The sequence below is a fragment of the Diaphorina citri genome, unplaced genomic scaffold (assembly GCF_000475195.1).
Source record: "Diaphorina citri unplaced genomic scaffold, Diaci psyllid genome assembly version 1.1 scaffold2110, whole genome shotgun sequence".
Lineage (NCBI taxonomy): Eukaryota > Metazoa > Arthropoda > Insecta > Hemiptera > Psyllidae > Diaphorina > Diaphorina citri.
Genome location: NW_007379535.1, coordinates 28,848 through 42,734, shown reverse-complemented (window position 1 = coordinate 42,734; position 13,887 = coordinate 28,848). Strand labels below are relative to the sequence as shown.

Sequence of the window (13,887 nt, the reverse complement as noted above, 5' to 3'; positions counted from 1 at the left end):
CTCCCATACATCATCTTGGTCTTATTGTTAATTTCTATCTGTATTTTTGGTAACTACAGACTACTACCTAGGTCCTATTGATAATACGGTTGTTCGAAGAGAGATGGAAATTTTGGGTCTTTCCTGGTATGGTCCAAAGGACAACGACTAAGATCTGTTATGACTTAGGTGTAAAATCAACAGCAGACAGTCGCCCATGCCAGATTATTAACTAAAGTCAAATGTTGCGTTACCTTTATCTCATAAAGGTACAGAGGTGTATAAGAATAATGGCGGAATGCGAGCAAATTGTTAATTTTTTTGGAAGAAATTTTTCCAAGTCAAAAAGTACACAAAAATTCAACATCAAAGTACTTGTTTTAAAAAGAACCCGCGCGTTGTAAAAAATAAATCTTCAACCAATCCGAACATCGTTTATAAAATATTACACGACGCGAATACCAACCGCCAGAAATCAAAAGATCAAAAGGATTTCTGCTCGTTGCGTAATTAACAGGAGAATTTGAATGGTGAAACAGAATTTTGAAAAAATGGCGCATAATCACTAATGATCGATTATTCTGATCAACCATATTGTTTGTGTTGGTGAAATCCACCATGAGACACTGAGTAAAATCTTAATTAATAGTAGGCACCTAAAAATACCGCTTGTTGTAGAAACGCACATGTATTTTCTTGTCTTGTCCTGCCCGATCATTATCGTACAAACACGAAGATGGTAGCACGTGGCGAACGCACTTATCTGATTCGCTTCTTTTGATAGGTTTAAACTACGTAATTGACAAAGATGGCAAAACTAGACAAGGAACTTATCTTCCTTATGTAACTTGTAATGTAAGTAGAACCAGCTTTTTTGCAAGATGCCAAAATCTGATAATGTACATTATCCGATTTTGACATCATTCCATTTGGTTTTGGCACGATGCCAAATCAGGTTATTGTCCATTATCTTTTTTGGCATCTTTGAAATATACTAATTATTTAGAATTTGTCAGATGGCAAAACAAGATAATATCCAATATCATGGTTTGCCGTCTTCTTAAAATAAGAAAAGAGTAAAAACAGAAGATTTCATGGTGGTTAAAATCCAATAACCGTTTTGGCACCGTTGAAACTCACAGAACCTGCAGTTATCCTGGTTTGACTCCATTAATATCTCAGGAACGGTAAGTCGTAGGACAATTCTGATTATACCAATCGATAGAGCGCAAAAAAGTTACTCAGAATCAATTACTAACTCCATTTTGAAAAAAATGTTGGTTATCGTGTTTTGCCATCTTTCCACAGATTTATGAAAAAAAAAAAAAAAAAAAAAAAAAAAAAAAACTTTTTCTAGGTTCCTCTCACAGTTTTGTGTAAATTAAACAAACCGCCATGCACAAACCAGTTTGTGCAACTGGCTTGAGCATGTAAACCCACCTTTCAACTGTTCACAAAAGGCTTTAAATTGAGTCTGTTATCAAGGAAACACCTGGTCTGTTAATAACCAGATGGATAACCATCTTGTCTGGGCACCTGGACGGCACATGCTACTGGCTTTTCCCAGTCCTACTGAGGCTGGGTGAGATTGTTGTGAGTAGGTAGGTAGCTTGTTACTAAGTTCTAACTCTGTTTGAAAAGAAAAAAAAATAGAAAGTAAAAAAAGCTTGTTAGTGAATGGTGATTAAAACCCAAATCACTAAAGAAAAGATCTTAGCAGTTATACAGAAAAAGAAAAGAAAACCACTCACTGTCTCAGCACCTTCCTCCTTGTTAAAACCCAAATCACTAAAGAAAAGATCTTAGCAGTTATACAGAAAAAGAAAAGAAAACCACTCACTGTCTCAGCACCTTCCTCCTTGGTGTCCACATAGATTGTGGCCTGAAGACCTTTCACTTTGAGAGCATGGAGGACTGTCTTGTATGGCTGACTTTCTGTTCCGTTTCCAGCCTCGTCAGATCCGTACTTCTCAGAAGTATAGACAACTTCTGAAAGTCCGAAGAAACATGATGTCAGAAGTTAATTGAATTGAATCATTGAGAGCCTAGTACACTAATACATGCATTGTTTGATTTGATATCCTTTTTTTTCATTAGGTATAGCTACTTTTGATCAGTTTATCCAATTATGATGAACTTTGGCAAAACACAAAGGAAATTTCAAGTAAGGCCTGCAATAAAATCAAAATGAAACATGATGTCAGAAGTTAATTGAATTGAATCATTGAGAGCCTAGTACACTAATACATGCATTGTTTGATTTGATATCCTTTTTTTCCATTAGGTATAGCTACTTTTAATCAGTTTATCCAATTATGATGAACTTTGGCAAAACACAAAGGAAATTTTAAGGCCTGCAATAAAATCAAAAATTTGACTACCTTTTTTCAATGGGTTTCAGGCTTGATGGGATTTTTTATAGTGGCTTTTACAGGTCACTAAATACACCCCCAGCTATTACTTACCAGCTTCAGTCATTGCACCCACTGTTGTAAGTACACCTGAGAAAACAAAAGAAAATACTTTTTAGTTTCAATATAATTTCCTTATGGATCACTAGGAAATTTTTGAGCAGGGTTAGTATCTCAGTAGGTGATCTCAGGTCATGGTTATGTACAAGGTTAGGTGTGGACATGCCTGTTTTGGTGCAGCATACTAAAAAGCTAGGAGCCCCTCATGTCGTGAGGAAAAAAAATCATGATATGAGGGACTCCTATGTTTTTAGTATGCTGCACCAGGACAGGCATGTCCATACCTAACCCTGTACATATTTACATTCACATAACCATGACCTCATGGACATCACATGTTGCAAGATGCATATTTTCCTTCATAACTCTATTTCCCCTCTCTAAGATGGTAGCACTTAAACACCAAAAGAGGAGAAATTGTATCAGTGTCCCAAAGGAAAATAACTTTGAGCTATTTAAAAGTGCATTCAGGCTCATGAGCAGAGCCTTTGTTTTACAACACTTGGTTCTTATCTGGGCATTGACTATCTTTGCATTCACATTAGAGATGCGAAATCCCAGTCCCAAGGTTGATTTAATTCATTACAATCAAGTCCGCCCTGGGAGTTGAATCTTTTAATTCAGTCCCAGTCTTTCCAGTTTCACATGCTGCAGTTTTTTCCTGGCTCCACTCAGGCTGGATGAGGTTAAATTGAGAAGGCGGGTAGCTTGATGCCAAATTAGGGGTAAAACCCCCATACGAGGAAGACCTATTCGTTAAAAATGTGACTCCTGTGAGAAACTCTGGCTTGGAGTCGAGTTAAAACAGTTGTTTCTTGTGTTTATTACTTAACCCTATTCACAATTGCATAAGCAACACACCCTCAACAGAACAATAAGTTCATTCATACGAGAGAAAATTGTGGACCAATAAAGATGAAAGATCAAAGAGAGATAAATGGAAACCGTAAGTAGATGCTTTCAAATTGTCAACTAGGGAAATCTGGAAACAGATGGATTTGAATTTCCAATAGTACCTGTGAATTTTCACCTGCAATTAAAATTAGTTCTTACCTGTGATTATTTGTTCCAAACAACTGCCGGTAAATGGTAAGCTCTACGTGGCAAAACAAAATGAACTTTAGATAAGGAAGCTCTTATCACCTCCAATAGGTACGCCAACCAAACGCCAAAACGGCGATAAAAAAAGTTGGCAAAGGAAAAATTGTCCTGAAAATTCCACGTTTGACGATTGGAATTTTGATTTTCAAAATTTGAATTTTCCCGCTTTCGCGACACTTTTACGAATTTGTAGAGTGAGAAGCTGGCAACTTTTTACAGCAACCAATCGAAATGTTAAAAACAGGGGTTCCCAGTTGACCCAGTTCCCAAATCGGGTATGATAAAAGAAAAGTAGGTATAGGTATTTATTAATTTTTTTTTTTCAACTTTTTTCCTCGATTTTTTTTCTGAAGTTTCCTGTTTATAGAGAAAGTCGAACCGGAAAAAACTGTGGAATCTACTCAAGTATTCAACATTTCGACCACAAGCTGAAGTGAGGACAGTTCAGAGAACCTCAGGAAAGGTGGTTCAAGTTGTGTAATTTGGTATGTATATAAAATCAGACCTACTTTTTCTAACCTGGTTAGGGCTTGAAAAGTGTTCTCCTATACCTACCAGTTGCTACAATAGGCCCATTGGCACAGATTTATGAAGAAATATTGGTCATAACTTTATTGAGGTGTAGCCCATCATTTTACAAGCTCTCCAACTTCATTTAAGTATAGGGCTATATGTTTTTATGGTCACCATGAGGCCCATAGAAGAGCCTTTTTGGGTTGTGGTTATGTGCCTACTGGGTTAGAGCCCATGCCCACTTGTCTGGAAAAAAATTGTGTCATGTATAATGGAAACTCTCTCGCTTGAATTATATTGCCCACATCACATTCAGAAAGAAAAAAATGTGAATCACAACAAGTAGGAGTGGGTTCTTGGGCCAAACAACCCAGTACATAACCAGAACCCAACATACATCTTGAGATAGTCCCATTGATGGTGTTCGTAATGAATTTTACTTTATCTTTTGTCCCCCAGAGATCTGACATTTTTATGACCACTTCTGCCCTAATCCTATTGAAGAACACATCTTGATATCTACCATGGCCAAGAAAAATAAGAAAGGCGGGAAGAATACCAACAATTCTGCTCCTGGGGCTGCCAGTACTTCACAGTGTTCAGGTGGATCTGCTAAACCAGCCAACCAAGCTGGTCCATCTAAACAAAATGTTCCAGCTAATCAAGCAGGACCTTCTAAACAAAATGTGCCCGTTAACCAAGGTGGAGCAGCTAAGCAGAATATACAAGGTAGTTCATCCAAGCAAAATGTATCAGCCAATCAAGCAGGTCCATCCAAGCAAAATGGACCTGTTAAGCAGACAGGAGCATCAAAACAAAATGGACCAGTGAAGCAGACATCTAAAGAGACGCCTCGTTCCAGAAGAAAGCCGTCAAGCCTCCCCCTTCAGAAGGAGGTGGAGGCGATCAGGCTCAGGAGAAGAGTGAAGATGAAACCCCTGTACTGACGGCTAAAGCTCCGGAACCTGCCATTGTGTCCGCTCTGCAGGAATTGTACAAGAGCTCGTTCTCAGTAAGTTTTGACAACTAGGTGGGAAAAACTTGGGATTTTCAGAAAGGAATATGAAGCTGCTGTTCAGCTTCCTTCCTTCCTTGATCAATGGCCGTCGATTGACTTTATCTATGTTGTCGAGGCAGTTCGATCTTTTCTTTGTTTTTATACATGGGTTTCTGTGGGTAAACATGGAATGTGCTATCTGAAACATCTTCCTGCCCCAAAGTCCACTCATGCACCTGCAGAATTCCGACTGAAATGTATTCTCCTGTTCAAGCAAGAATACCCAATGTTCTATCCATCTGAAACATCTTCCTGCCCCAAAGTCCACTCATGCACCTGCAGAATTCCGACTGAAATGTATTCTCCTGTTCAAGCAAGAATACCCGATGTTCTATCACGACAATGTAAAAACTCCACCTGTGAATTTCTACTACAAATTTAGCACTACTAAAGATAGGAAAGCACCTGCTGAAATGGCCATATTCAATTGTGTTGATCAACTGGTGGCACAAGATAAGAAAGACACCATTCTGACTACAATCACATCGGTAAGTCTCTTATTTGATCTCTTGTGTACCACATCCATCATCCACATCTAAAAATATTAATACAAGTTGGTTACACATCATGGACAATATTTTCCCATGTAAGGAGGGTGGTGAACAAAATTTCATCATGTTCCAATTAAAATACCTGATCAAATGCTTGATAGTAAAGGTAATAACAATAATGTATCTAACTACATATATCCTGCTTTATGTTCCTTCAGGTGCTGGACAATAGCAATCCACTTCTCATCAACTACGACATAGTCCTGTATGTATTGGCCAAGTGTTTACAACTAGTACAACAAGACCCAAAGGCCAAACTGCCCAGCACAACCATCATAGAATTCCGCACCAAAGTTCTTGAGTTGGCAGTCGACAGAGTGGCTGGGCAAAACTCGGAGCGGTTCCTCATGTTTGTTCTGTACATGTTGAACTTCTCACCTAAATCCTTACGTCCAGATGCAGTGCGAAAGCAGTTGCAGAAATGGTACATGGGGAAGGAAAGTGATCAGCTGGTAGTGTTGGTGGCCAAGTGTTCAGTGTATCAGGGTCTTAGTCATGCCAATGTGTTGAAACTGATTCATTTTGATGTGTTTCACCAGTCACCAGGTAAGTTATATCCCCCTTTTTGAATGAATAATATTGTAGAGTTGGGAACTCAAACTAGGTACTTCACAAAACTTACTGCACAAATGTATGTTCATAAAGAATAGGTATATAAAAATGAATGTGTGTGTGTTTGTTTGTTCAAACTTTATGCCTGGCCAAACCGCTCATCCGATTGCTATGAAACTTTGTCAACTTATTGCTTGCACTCCCATGAAGGTTATAGGCTATTTTCCGGTTCGTTTTTGTTAAGCCACGCCGAGCAAGACCACTAAATAAATGAGTGACATGAACAGCCATGCCTTAAGGATTTACTAGCAGAAATCCGGAGCAAAGCGACGGGTTTTGGCTAGTAAAGAATAAAACAATGTGTTGAAACTGATTCATTTTGATGTGTTTCACCAGTCACCAGGTAAGTTATATCCCCCTTTTTGAATGAATAATATTGTAGAGGTTGGGAACTTAAACTAGGTACTTCACAAAACTTACTGCACAAATGTATGTTCTTAAAGAATAGGTAAGTATATAAAAATGAATGTGTGTGTTTGTTTGTTCAAACTTTATGCCTGGCCAAACCGCTCATCCGATTGCTATGAAACTTTGTCAACTTATTGCTTGCACTCCCATGAAGGTTATAGGCTATTTTCCGGTTCGTTTTTGTTAAGCCACGCCGAGCAAGACCACTAAATGGATGAGTGACATGAACAGCCATGCCTTAAGGATTTACTAGCAGAAATCCAGAGCAAAGCAACAGGTTTTGGCTAGTAAAGAATAAAAGAATTGGGTGATTTCAAACTTGAAAAAGTATAAATGTCTTGAAAGCACTCCCACTTTTTACCAACCAAAAGCTGTTGTCCAATTTTAATGTCAGTATTGTTGGTAATTTTTTTCAAGTCAATCTGATCTCTATTTTTTTTCCCTTGTAAGTTGAGTTACCTTAATAGCTAGGTACTTGGTTCTATTTCAGACAAGAAGCTCGCTCTGTACGCCATAGCATTCGGCTTTGCCTACGTCTCCCATCGTCTAATCAGCGGCAAATTTCTCGCCACACCCCGCGTACCACCGTTTGTCACATCTGATGATTGTTTTGACAAAGCCTCAGACAAAGTGAAGACCATCGTCAAAGATGTGGCTGTAGTGAGATGCAATACGAGTCATCAGAAAGTGGTGGCTGCGGCGGTCAAAACGCATAGTCTGGGCATTGAGAGTGTGTGTCCCAAGTTCGCCAAGAGTTTCAAAGTAAGTCGAGTTAAGAGGAAAGGATTTTTTTTTTTTTTTTTGTTTTCGCCAAGAGTTTCAAAGTAAGTCGGGTTAAGAGGAAAGGATTTTTTTTTTTTTTTTAGTTAGTTAATTTCTGTGCTTGTCACAAATATTGTTCCCCAATTATGACACATAGATAAATTCCATTACTTGACTTGGAGTCCAACCACCAACTTCCAGATCCAAAGTGCATTTTGTGTTTACACTGCACCACTGAGGTTGGTGTTAGAAGAAATTTGTCGAAAATTTGGAGGAACATACAAGAAAAGAGAAAAAAAGTCATGGAGAATCATTCTCAATTTTAGTAACTCTGTGAACTGTGAACTCTGTCTGTCTGGCCAGACTGGTTCAGTCTCGATTCGATTCCCCCCAGGGCAAACTTTATCCTAAACAGATAAGGTTCGTTCTCGGAACGGCTGGGCTTTTGCCCATCCTGTTCTCCTCTCTTCGCTTTCAAGACGATATTTTATGACTGGTTGCTTCTCTTCTCTACCTTTATAGATCTATTGTGACAGGAGTTACAGTTCCCTCTATCAAATCCATTGAAAGTTACAATAAAAACTTTGCTCAATTATTATTTTATTTTCAGGTTAACACAGCATGTTTAGAAGGGATGACTCAGCGAGGCCTCCTCCAGAGTATGCACCGACTGCGCAAGGACAACGTCCTGTCATCCGAAGATCACGCCATTGTGGACGAATCTACCACGTGTGGCACCTATGTTAAGCAACTGGGAGCCAGTCCAGTAACTGAACCACCTCTCCATCCCGCGGAAGTTTTGGCTGCCTATGCCGAATATGTGCTGGCTCCAGTGTAAGTAACTTACATTTACTTTTTACTATCATTTTTGGTTTAATTGGGTTGATATTAAATGCCAGAAATTCGCCAGTCTAGTTAGTTTGGTTGGTAGCGCGTCTGCCTTATTAGCGCTAGGCCGCGGGTTCGATTCCGGATTTTATCCTAAACGGACAATGTTCGTTCTCAGAACGACTGGCTTTCTCCTATCCTGTCTTCCTTCTCTCTTCGATTTCGGGACGATTAGCAGTTACAGTTTCGTCCATCAAACCTCTTTTTTTTTAAAAATAATGTTCGTTCTCAGAACGACTGGCTTTCTCCTATCCTGTCTTCCTTCTCTCTTCGATTTCGGGACGATTAGCAGTTACAGTTTTGTCCATCAAACCTCTTTTTTTTAAATACAGATATCGAGAAAACAATAAATAGACTATTAGGGAGTATTCTGTCATTCTGAGGAAAGTCATGTACACAGCAGATTTTTTCATTTATTGTATTTTATCAGTTGTCAATAATGTTTTGTGCTTTGTCCTCTTCATTATGTAGGTAGTGTTATTATGTTTGAGAGGGATCAGGGTATATTTCGATCTTTAATCCAACTTACCCGTTCCCGCCTTTGGTTTTGCAGGACTAAAATGGCCTCGTTCCAGAAGAAAGCCGTCAAGCCTCCCCCTTCAGAAGGAGGTGGAGGCGATCAGGCTCAGGAGAAGAGTGAAGATGAAACCCCCGTACTGACAGCCAAAGCTCCGGAACCTGCCATTGTGTCCGCTCTACAGGAATTGTACAAGAGCTCGTTCTCAGTAAGTTTTGACAACTAAGTGGGAAAAACTTGGGATTTTCCGAAAGGAATGTGAAGCTGCTGTGTCCACACATAATCAATGGCCGTTGATTGACTTTATCTATGTTGTCGAGGCAGTTCAATCTTTTCTTTGTTTTTATACATGGGTTTCTGTGGGTAAACATGGAATGTGCCTGTGGCAGCCAGGGTGTTGAAGTTGAAAAATTTTGAAAGTGCCACAGAGAGGAATAATGAAATACGGCTAAGCTGTCCCAGACATCCTACAATAAAAAAATAATGATAAATTTCTCTTTCCACTTGCAGAATTTGAAAACCCACGACAGTCTGAAAATCTCGGTCTGCCTCGACCTGCAGCCCAGGTTCGAGATTGTGGCAGCCAGGGTGTTGAAGTTGAAAAATTTTGAAAGTGCCACAGAGAGGAATAATGAAATACGGCTAAGCTGTCCCAGACATCCCACAAAAAAAAAAGATAAATTTCCCTTTCCACTTGCAGAATTTGAAAACCCACGACAGTCTGAAAATCTCGGTCTGCCTCGACCTGCAGCCCAGGTTCGAGTCCCAGCCGTGTCGAGATTATCGACCCCTGTCCGGGTCGCATGTGGCGGTACTCGTCCTAGAAAGCTTACTGCGGATGGTCGACTACAAGATGGACAATATTCGGCTGGTCGGGTTTAAGGACGCTAAAGTAAGGCCGATCGTACGCCTGAAGACGCATAACTGTGGGGTTTGAATCACAATGATCATCAATTTGGTAAAGAAATCAAATAAAATCAAGTAAAATAGTCAAGTGCCTACCTCCTTAAGAATACATAGCTAAAGTTACCCTAATGGATCTCCTTTTTTTTTTTTTTTTTTTTTTTTTTTTTTTTTTTTACAAAAAATGTTTTCAAGTTACATTAAATAAACCATTATCGTTGTTATTCGTCTTTATTATTACTATATCTATAGAAAGGAATTTTAATTGTGTTAAGCATATGCAAATGCTTGTCACAAATGTCGTTCCCCACTTAATACACTATGCCAAATTTTATGACTTGACTTGGACTTGAACCACCAACCTCCAGATGCAAAGTCCATTCTCGTAATCACTACAAAAGACTATACAGTAAAAAATTAATACATTCTGTAAAATTATATACTGTCAACTAGAATACCCATAACCTATAACTTTCAATACTTTCAGCTAGATCTTAGCTGGATTTTTGTTTTTTTTATTTTATTTATTTATTTTTTTGATAATTAATTTTAATATTTATTAGAGTGTGCCAACATTGAATAATAATGTTATATACACTTTTTTTATAATTAATTATCCCATTATCCATAACTTGAGTCCGTACTGATAGTTTTAGTATATTCTAGCCCAATTCAGCATTTGCTGATGTTTGACCCCGATTCAGAATCCGGTTTTACTCCATTAGAATAAAGTGAAAATCCCGTTTGCGTTTCAGGTGATGACAATCTGGAAGGTCTGGATGATTTGGTCGATGAACTGGCCACTGTCAAGTTGGAAGATGCTCCAGAAGCAGAGAAGGAAGAGGAAAGTGGGAAGGACAGTGCGGATAGTATCATCAAGAATTACGAGAAGATTTGGAGATACTACAAGAGGGTGAGTAGTCTGTGTAGACTAGGGAACAATAAAACTAGAGGGGTAAACAACTACAGAAGGGGTCGGCGTTTTTCGTCAGCCTCACCATCAGCCCTAACTAGGGTGATTGCTTTGGGCTGACATTTGGTTTTGGCTAAAAAAAAAAATTACAAGCGGATGCCGTTCGCACTCAACCTTTGCTATTTCTTTAGCAAGGAAAATTTAACCCTGCTTAATATTTTCTTTTATTTATTTTTAAGAAATAGCATATTTTACTGTCATTAGATATAGATATTAATATATATTTCGTGTTTCTAATTGTATTATGTATAAAAACATTGTTAACATACTATCATGTATTTAAACAATAAAAAATAATTGATTGATTGATTGCTTGATTTCTCGACGTCCTCAGCAAATCCCCAAGGCTCGGGGCATCACCATACACAAGCTCCTGTCCTGGTCAATCAAACAAATGTGGCATCCGGATGTGTATGTGGTGATTTGCAGTCAGGAGAATCTCTCCCTGTACAAGACCAATGTGATTTTCGCCGAGTACATGGAGAAAACGAAGAGGAAAAATACCAAGTAAGTGGAAGGGTTTCAAAAAGTGTACATAAATAAATAAGACTTTTGAGACAAGAAAAACTGTTTTTACATGTATTTTTCCTATGGCGCACATTAAAAGTGGACACACTGTATATTGTATGTGGTGATTTGCAGTCAGGAGAATCTCTCCCTGTACAAGACCAATGTGATTTTCGCCGAGTACATGGAGAAAACGAAGAGGAAGAATACCAAGTAAGTGGAAGGGTTTCAAAAAGTGTACACAAATAAATAAATAAACCTTTATTTGGTGGTCATTTAAAGGCACAATACAATACATACTTGAAAGTTTAGAAAAACATACAAAGAGTAATCCTACCTATGAATATAACCATTATACATGAAGTATTTTTAAGTTCTTCCCATTTGAAATATATGCCAAAGCTCAAGGCCAAGACCCCAATTCAGCAACTGCTGAGCAGTGCTGAGGTATAAAAAAAGTGTACAGAGTTTGTTTTCCAAGAAGTTTGAGAGAAGGAACTGCAACTGCAAAGGTCTTATCGTCCCGAAATCGAAGAGAGAAGGAAGACGGGATAAGAGAAAGCCAGCTGTTCCGAGAGCGAACATTATCCGTTCAGGAATTTAGATTATTATTAAATTTGGCCTTTTGCAAGAGGCAAATGAAGAACAAATGGGAGAATCGCGTGAATAAGAATTAACCTGACATTGTTAACATACAAATTGTATAAATAAACAATAAAAACTTTCATTCATTCATAAAAATCTGAGTAAATAGGGTTTATCAAGAGAAGAATTTCATAACCGAGGCAACTTTTCCCGACACCACTTGGGCTGGGTGAGGTTAATGTGAAAAGGCAGGCAGCTTGTTGCCGAATCGAGCGTGTAAAGCCCCCATCACTAAAAACAGTGACGTTAAATATCTTTCAACAATAGTCCGTCCACTATACTATATTAGTAATAATAAAGGAAGGACGGACTAAAAATGAGTGTTTTACCACCGTTTTTATATCGCAGCAATGAAACAACTGCTACATTAGACACTTGTGATCTGTGTCGCAGCATGCCCATCCCGTAGTATGCCTCTCATCAGATGGGCGATAAGAGACACAATACTTCCCTTTTAGGTGCTAGGTCGACACAAGAATACCAGAAAGTAACTCGTTGAAATATTTGGAATCAAGTGTCCAATTTATCTCATGTTTCCTCACAGGTTGATCGTCATCTCTCCATGCTCTCACTTGAAATCGTGTCGAGTCGTACATAGGGCGAACATGCTTCACATTGTAGGATTCGACAGCAGAATCTCGCACGTTATCGAAGATTTTCTGAGCGGCAAAATATGAACCGACGTCGAAATAGCGTCGTCGTGCCCCGTGTATAGCGACGTCTTGCGAGAAGTCATCGACAGCTGGTGACATCGGCTGGGAAAGTGTCAACGTTTGGTGATATCGGCTGGGAATGTATCATCTTTTGGTGATATTTGATTGGAAAAGTATCAACTTCTGGTGATATATGAAAGGGAAAAAAATTATCAAAAACTTGTGATATATTGGCAAAGAAGTATTGGTATTGAATATCAGTTCATATATTCAGAACCAGCAGGTATTGTAATGTGGGACAAGATACAAGATGTTATCCTTCTCTAATTTCTTTCATTTTCATTTTGATACTGTTATTATTTTCTATTTATTTTTTTCATATGTTTACCTTTTTTTTTTCTTTTTTTTATGTATCATTATTATTTTCTTCTGTTTACTCTTTTCTTGTTGTTCAGAATCTATAAAAGGAATTCTAGTTAGGTAGGAGGTATCTCCTACATTCAAAATTGTCAATGTGTAAAATCACGGGTCTAGAGATTTTGTTTGAAAAATTTCATGGTTTATAGTTTATGACTGGATTGAAAACAATATGAAATGGTTTTATTATGACTTCATTGCTCTGTGCATTTGGTGAAGTAAAAAGTGACATGAACATGACTATTTTTACTTTTTTATGCATATTATTTTAACAATAGTTAAATAAAATGTGCATAATTTGTATATCCATTACTATTTTTCTATGCAAATTATAACAAATGTTTTATAAAGTAGATATGCAAAATTTGTGTACTAATGACTTTTTCTTTGCATATTAGGTACCTATAACAATTTATTAATAAAGTGTGCATACATTACTATTTTTCTATGCCTATTATCATAACAATGGCTTACTGAGGTGTACATATTTGCATAATGACTATTGTTATAACAATGGCTTAATGAAGGGTGCATAATAAATTAATAATGCATATATTACTATTTTTCTATGCATACCTCTTTCCACAGATTTTTAATTTATGATAACAAATATTTAATTTAAAATAAAATCATTGTTGATGTAATTTTTTAATTGCTAATTTTGTTATTGTTCTGGTATGTTTTACAATAAAGTGGATAGATCAGTTTCTTATAACATGAATGTTTTCATTATTTTTAAGTGGGATAGAAAGTGATTGGCGATATCTCCAAGAGCGGGTGTTTCCGCCAAGAAACAAAAAAAAAAAATGTAAATTTCAAGCTGCATGTCATAATAGCCTTTATAAGCAAATCTCAACTATTTTTTGATAGAGAGAACTATGTCCCAAGGTTTTATCATCCCATATTCGAAGAGAGAGAAGACAGAATAGA

General features: G+C 37.8%; 4 protein-coding genes across 4 annotated transcripts; 3 read left to right on the top strand and 1 right to left on the bottom strand.

The window, feature by feature from the left end:
• Positions 1-1,485: 1,485 nt before the first annotated feature.
• Positions 1,486-3,703, bottom strand: LOC103518184 (probable asparagine--tRNA ligase, cytoplasmic). The gene is made up of 4 exons (XM_026830067.1): positions 3,504-3,703; positions 2,445-2,480; positions 1,820-1,968; positions 1,486-1,608 (listed from the first exon to the last, which is right to left on the bottom strand). The coding sequence occupies exons 2-4, from the start codon at positions 2,455-2,457 to the stop codon at positions 1,603-1,605; spliced, it is 168 nt and encodes a 55-aa protein (XP_026685868.1). The 5' UTR covers positions 2,458-2,480; positions 3,504-3,703; the 3' UTR covers positions 1,486-1,602.
• A 151-nt stretch (positions 3,704-3,854) lies between these two features.
• LOC113471142 lies at positions 3,855-5,011 on the top strand. The gene is made up of 2 exons (XM_026830072.1): positions 3,855-4,036; positions 4,524-5,011. Exon 2 carries the CDS (start codon positions 4,589-4,591, stop codon positions 5,009-5,011), a length of 423 nt encoding a protein of 140 aa, XP_026685873.1. The 5' UTR covers positions 3,855-4,036; positions 4,524-4,588.
• A 256-nt stretch (positions 5,012-5,267) lies between these two features.
• Positions 5,268-9,796, top strand: LOC103518186. The gene is made up of 7 exons (XM_026830071.1): positions 5,268-5,344; positions 5,445-5,609; positions 5,831-6,218; positions 7,183-7,454; positions 8,065-8,288; positions 8,896-9,067; positions 9,560-9,796. Exons 2-7 carry the CDS (start codon positions 5,448-5,450, stop codon positions 9,794-9,796), a joined length of 1,455 nt encoding a protein of 484 aa, XP_026685872.1. The 5' UTR covers positions 5,268-5,344; positions 5,445-5,447.
• Positions 9,797-9,802: 6 nt separating this feature from the next.
• On the top strand, positions 9,803-13,337 carry LOC113471141. The gene is made up of 4 exons (XM_026830069.1): positions 9,803-9,840; positions 10,495-10,675; positions 11,070-11,242; positions 12,432-13,337. Exons 1-4 carry the CDS (start codon positions 9,803-9,805, stop codon positions 12,562-12,564), a joined length of 525 nt encoding a protein of 174 aa, XP_026685870.1. The 3' UTR covers positions 12,565-13,337.
• The last annotated feature ends 550 nt before the right edge of the window (positions 13,338-13,887 follow it).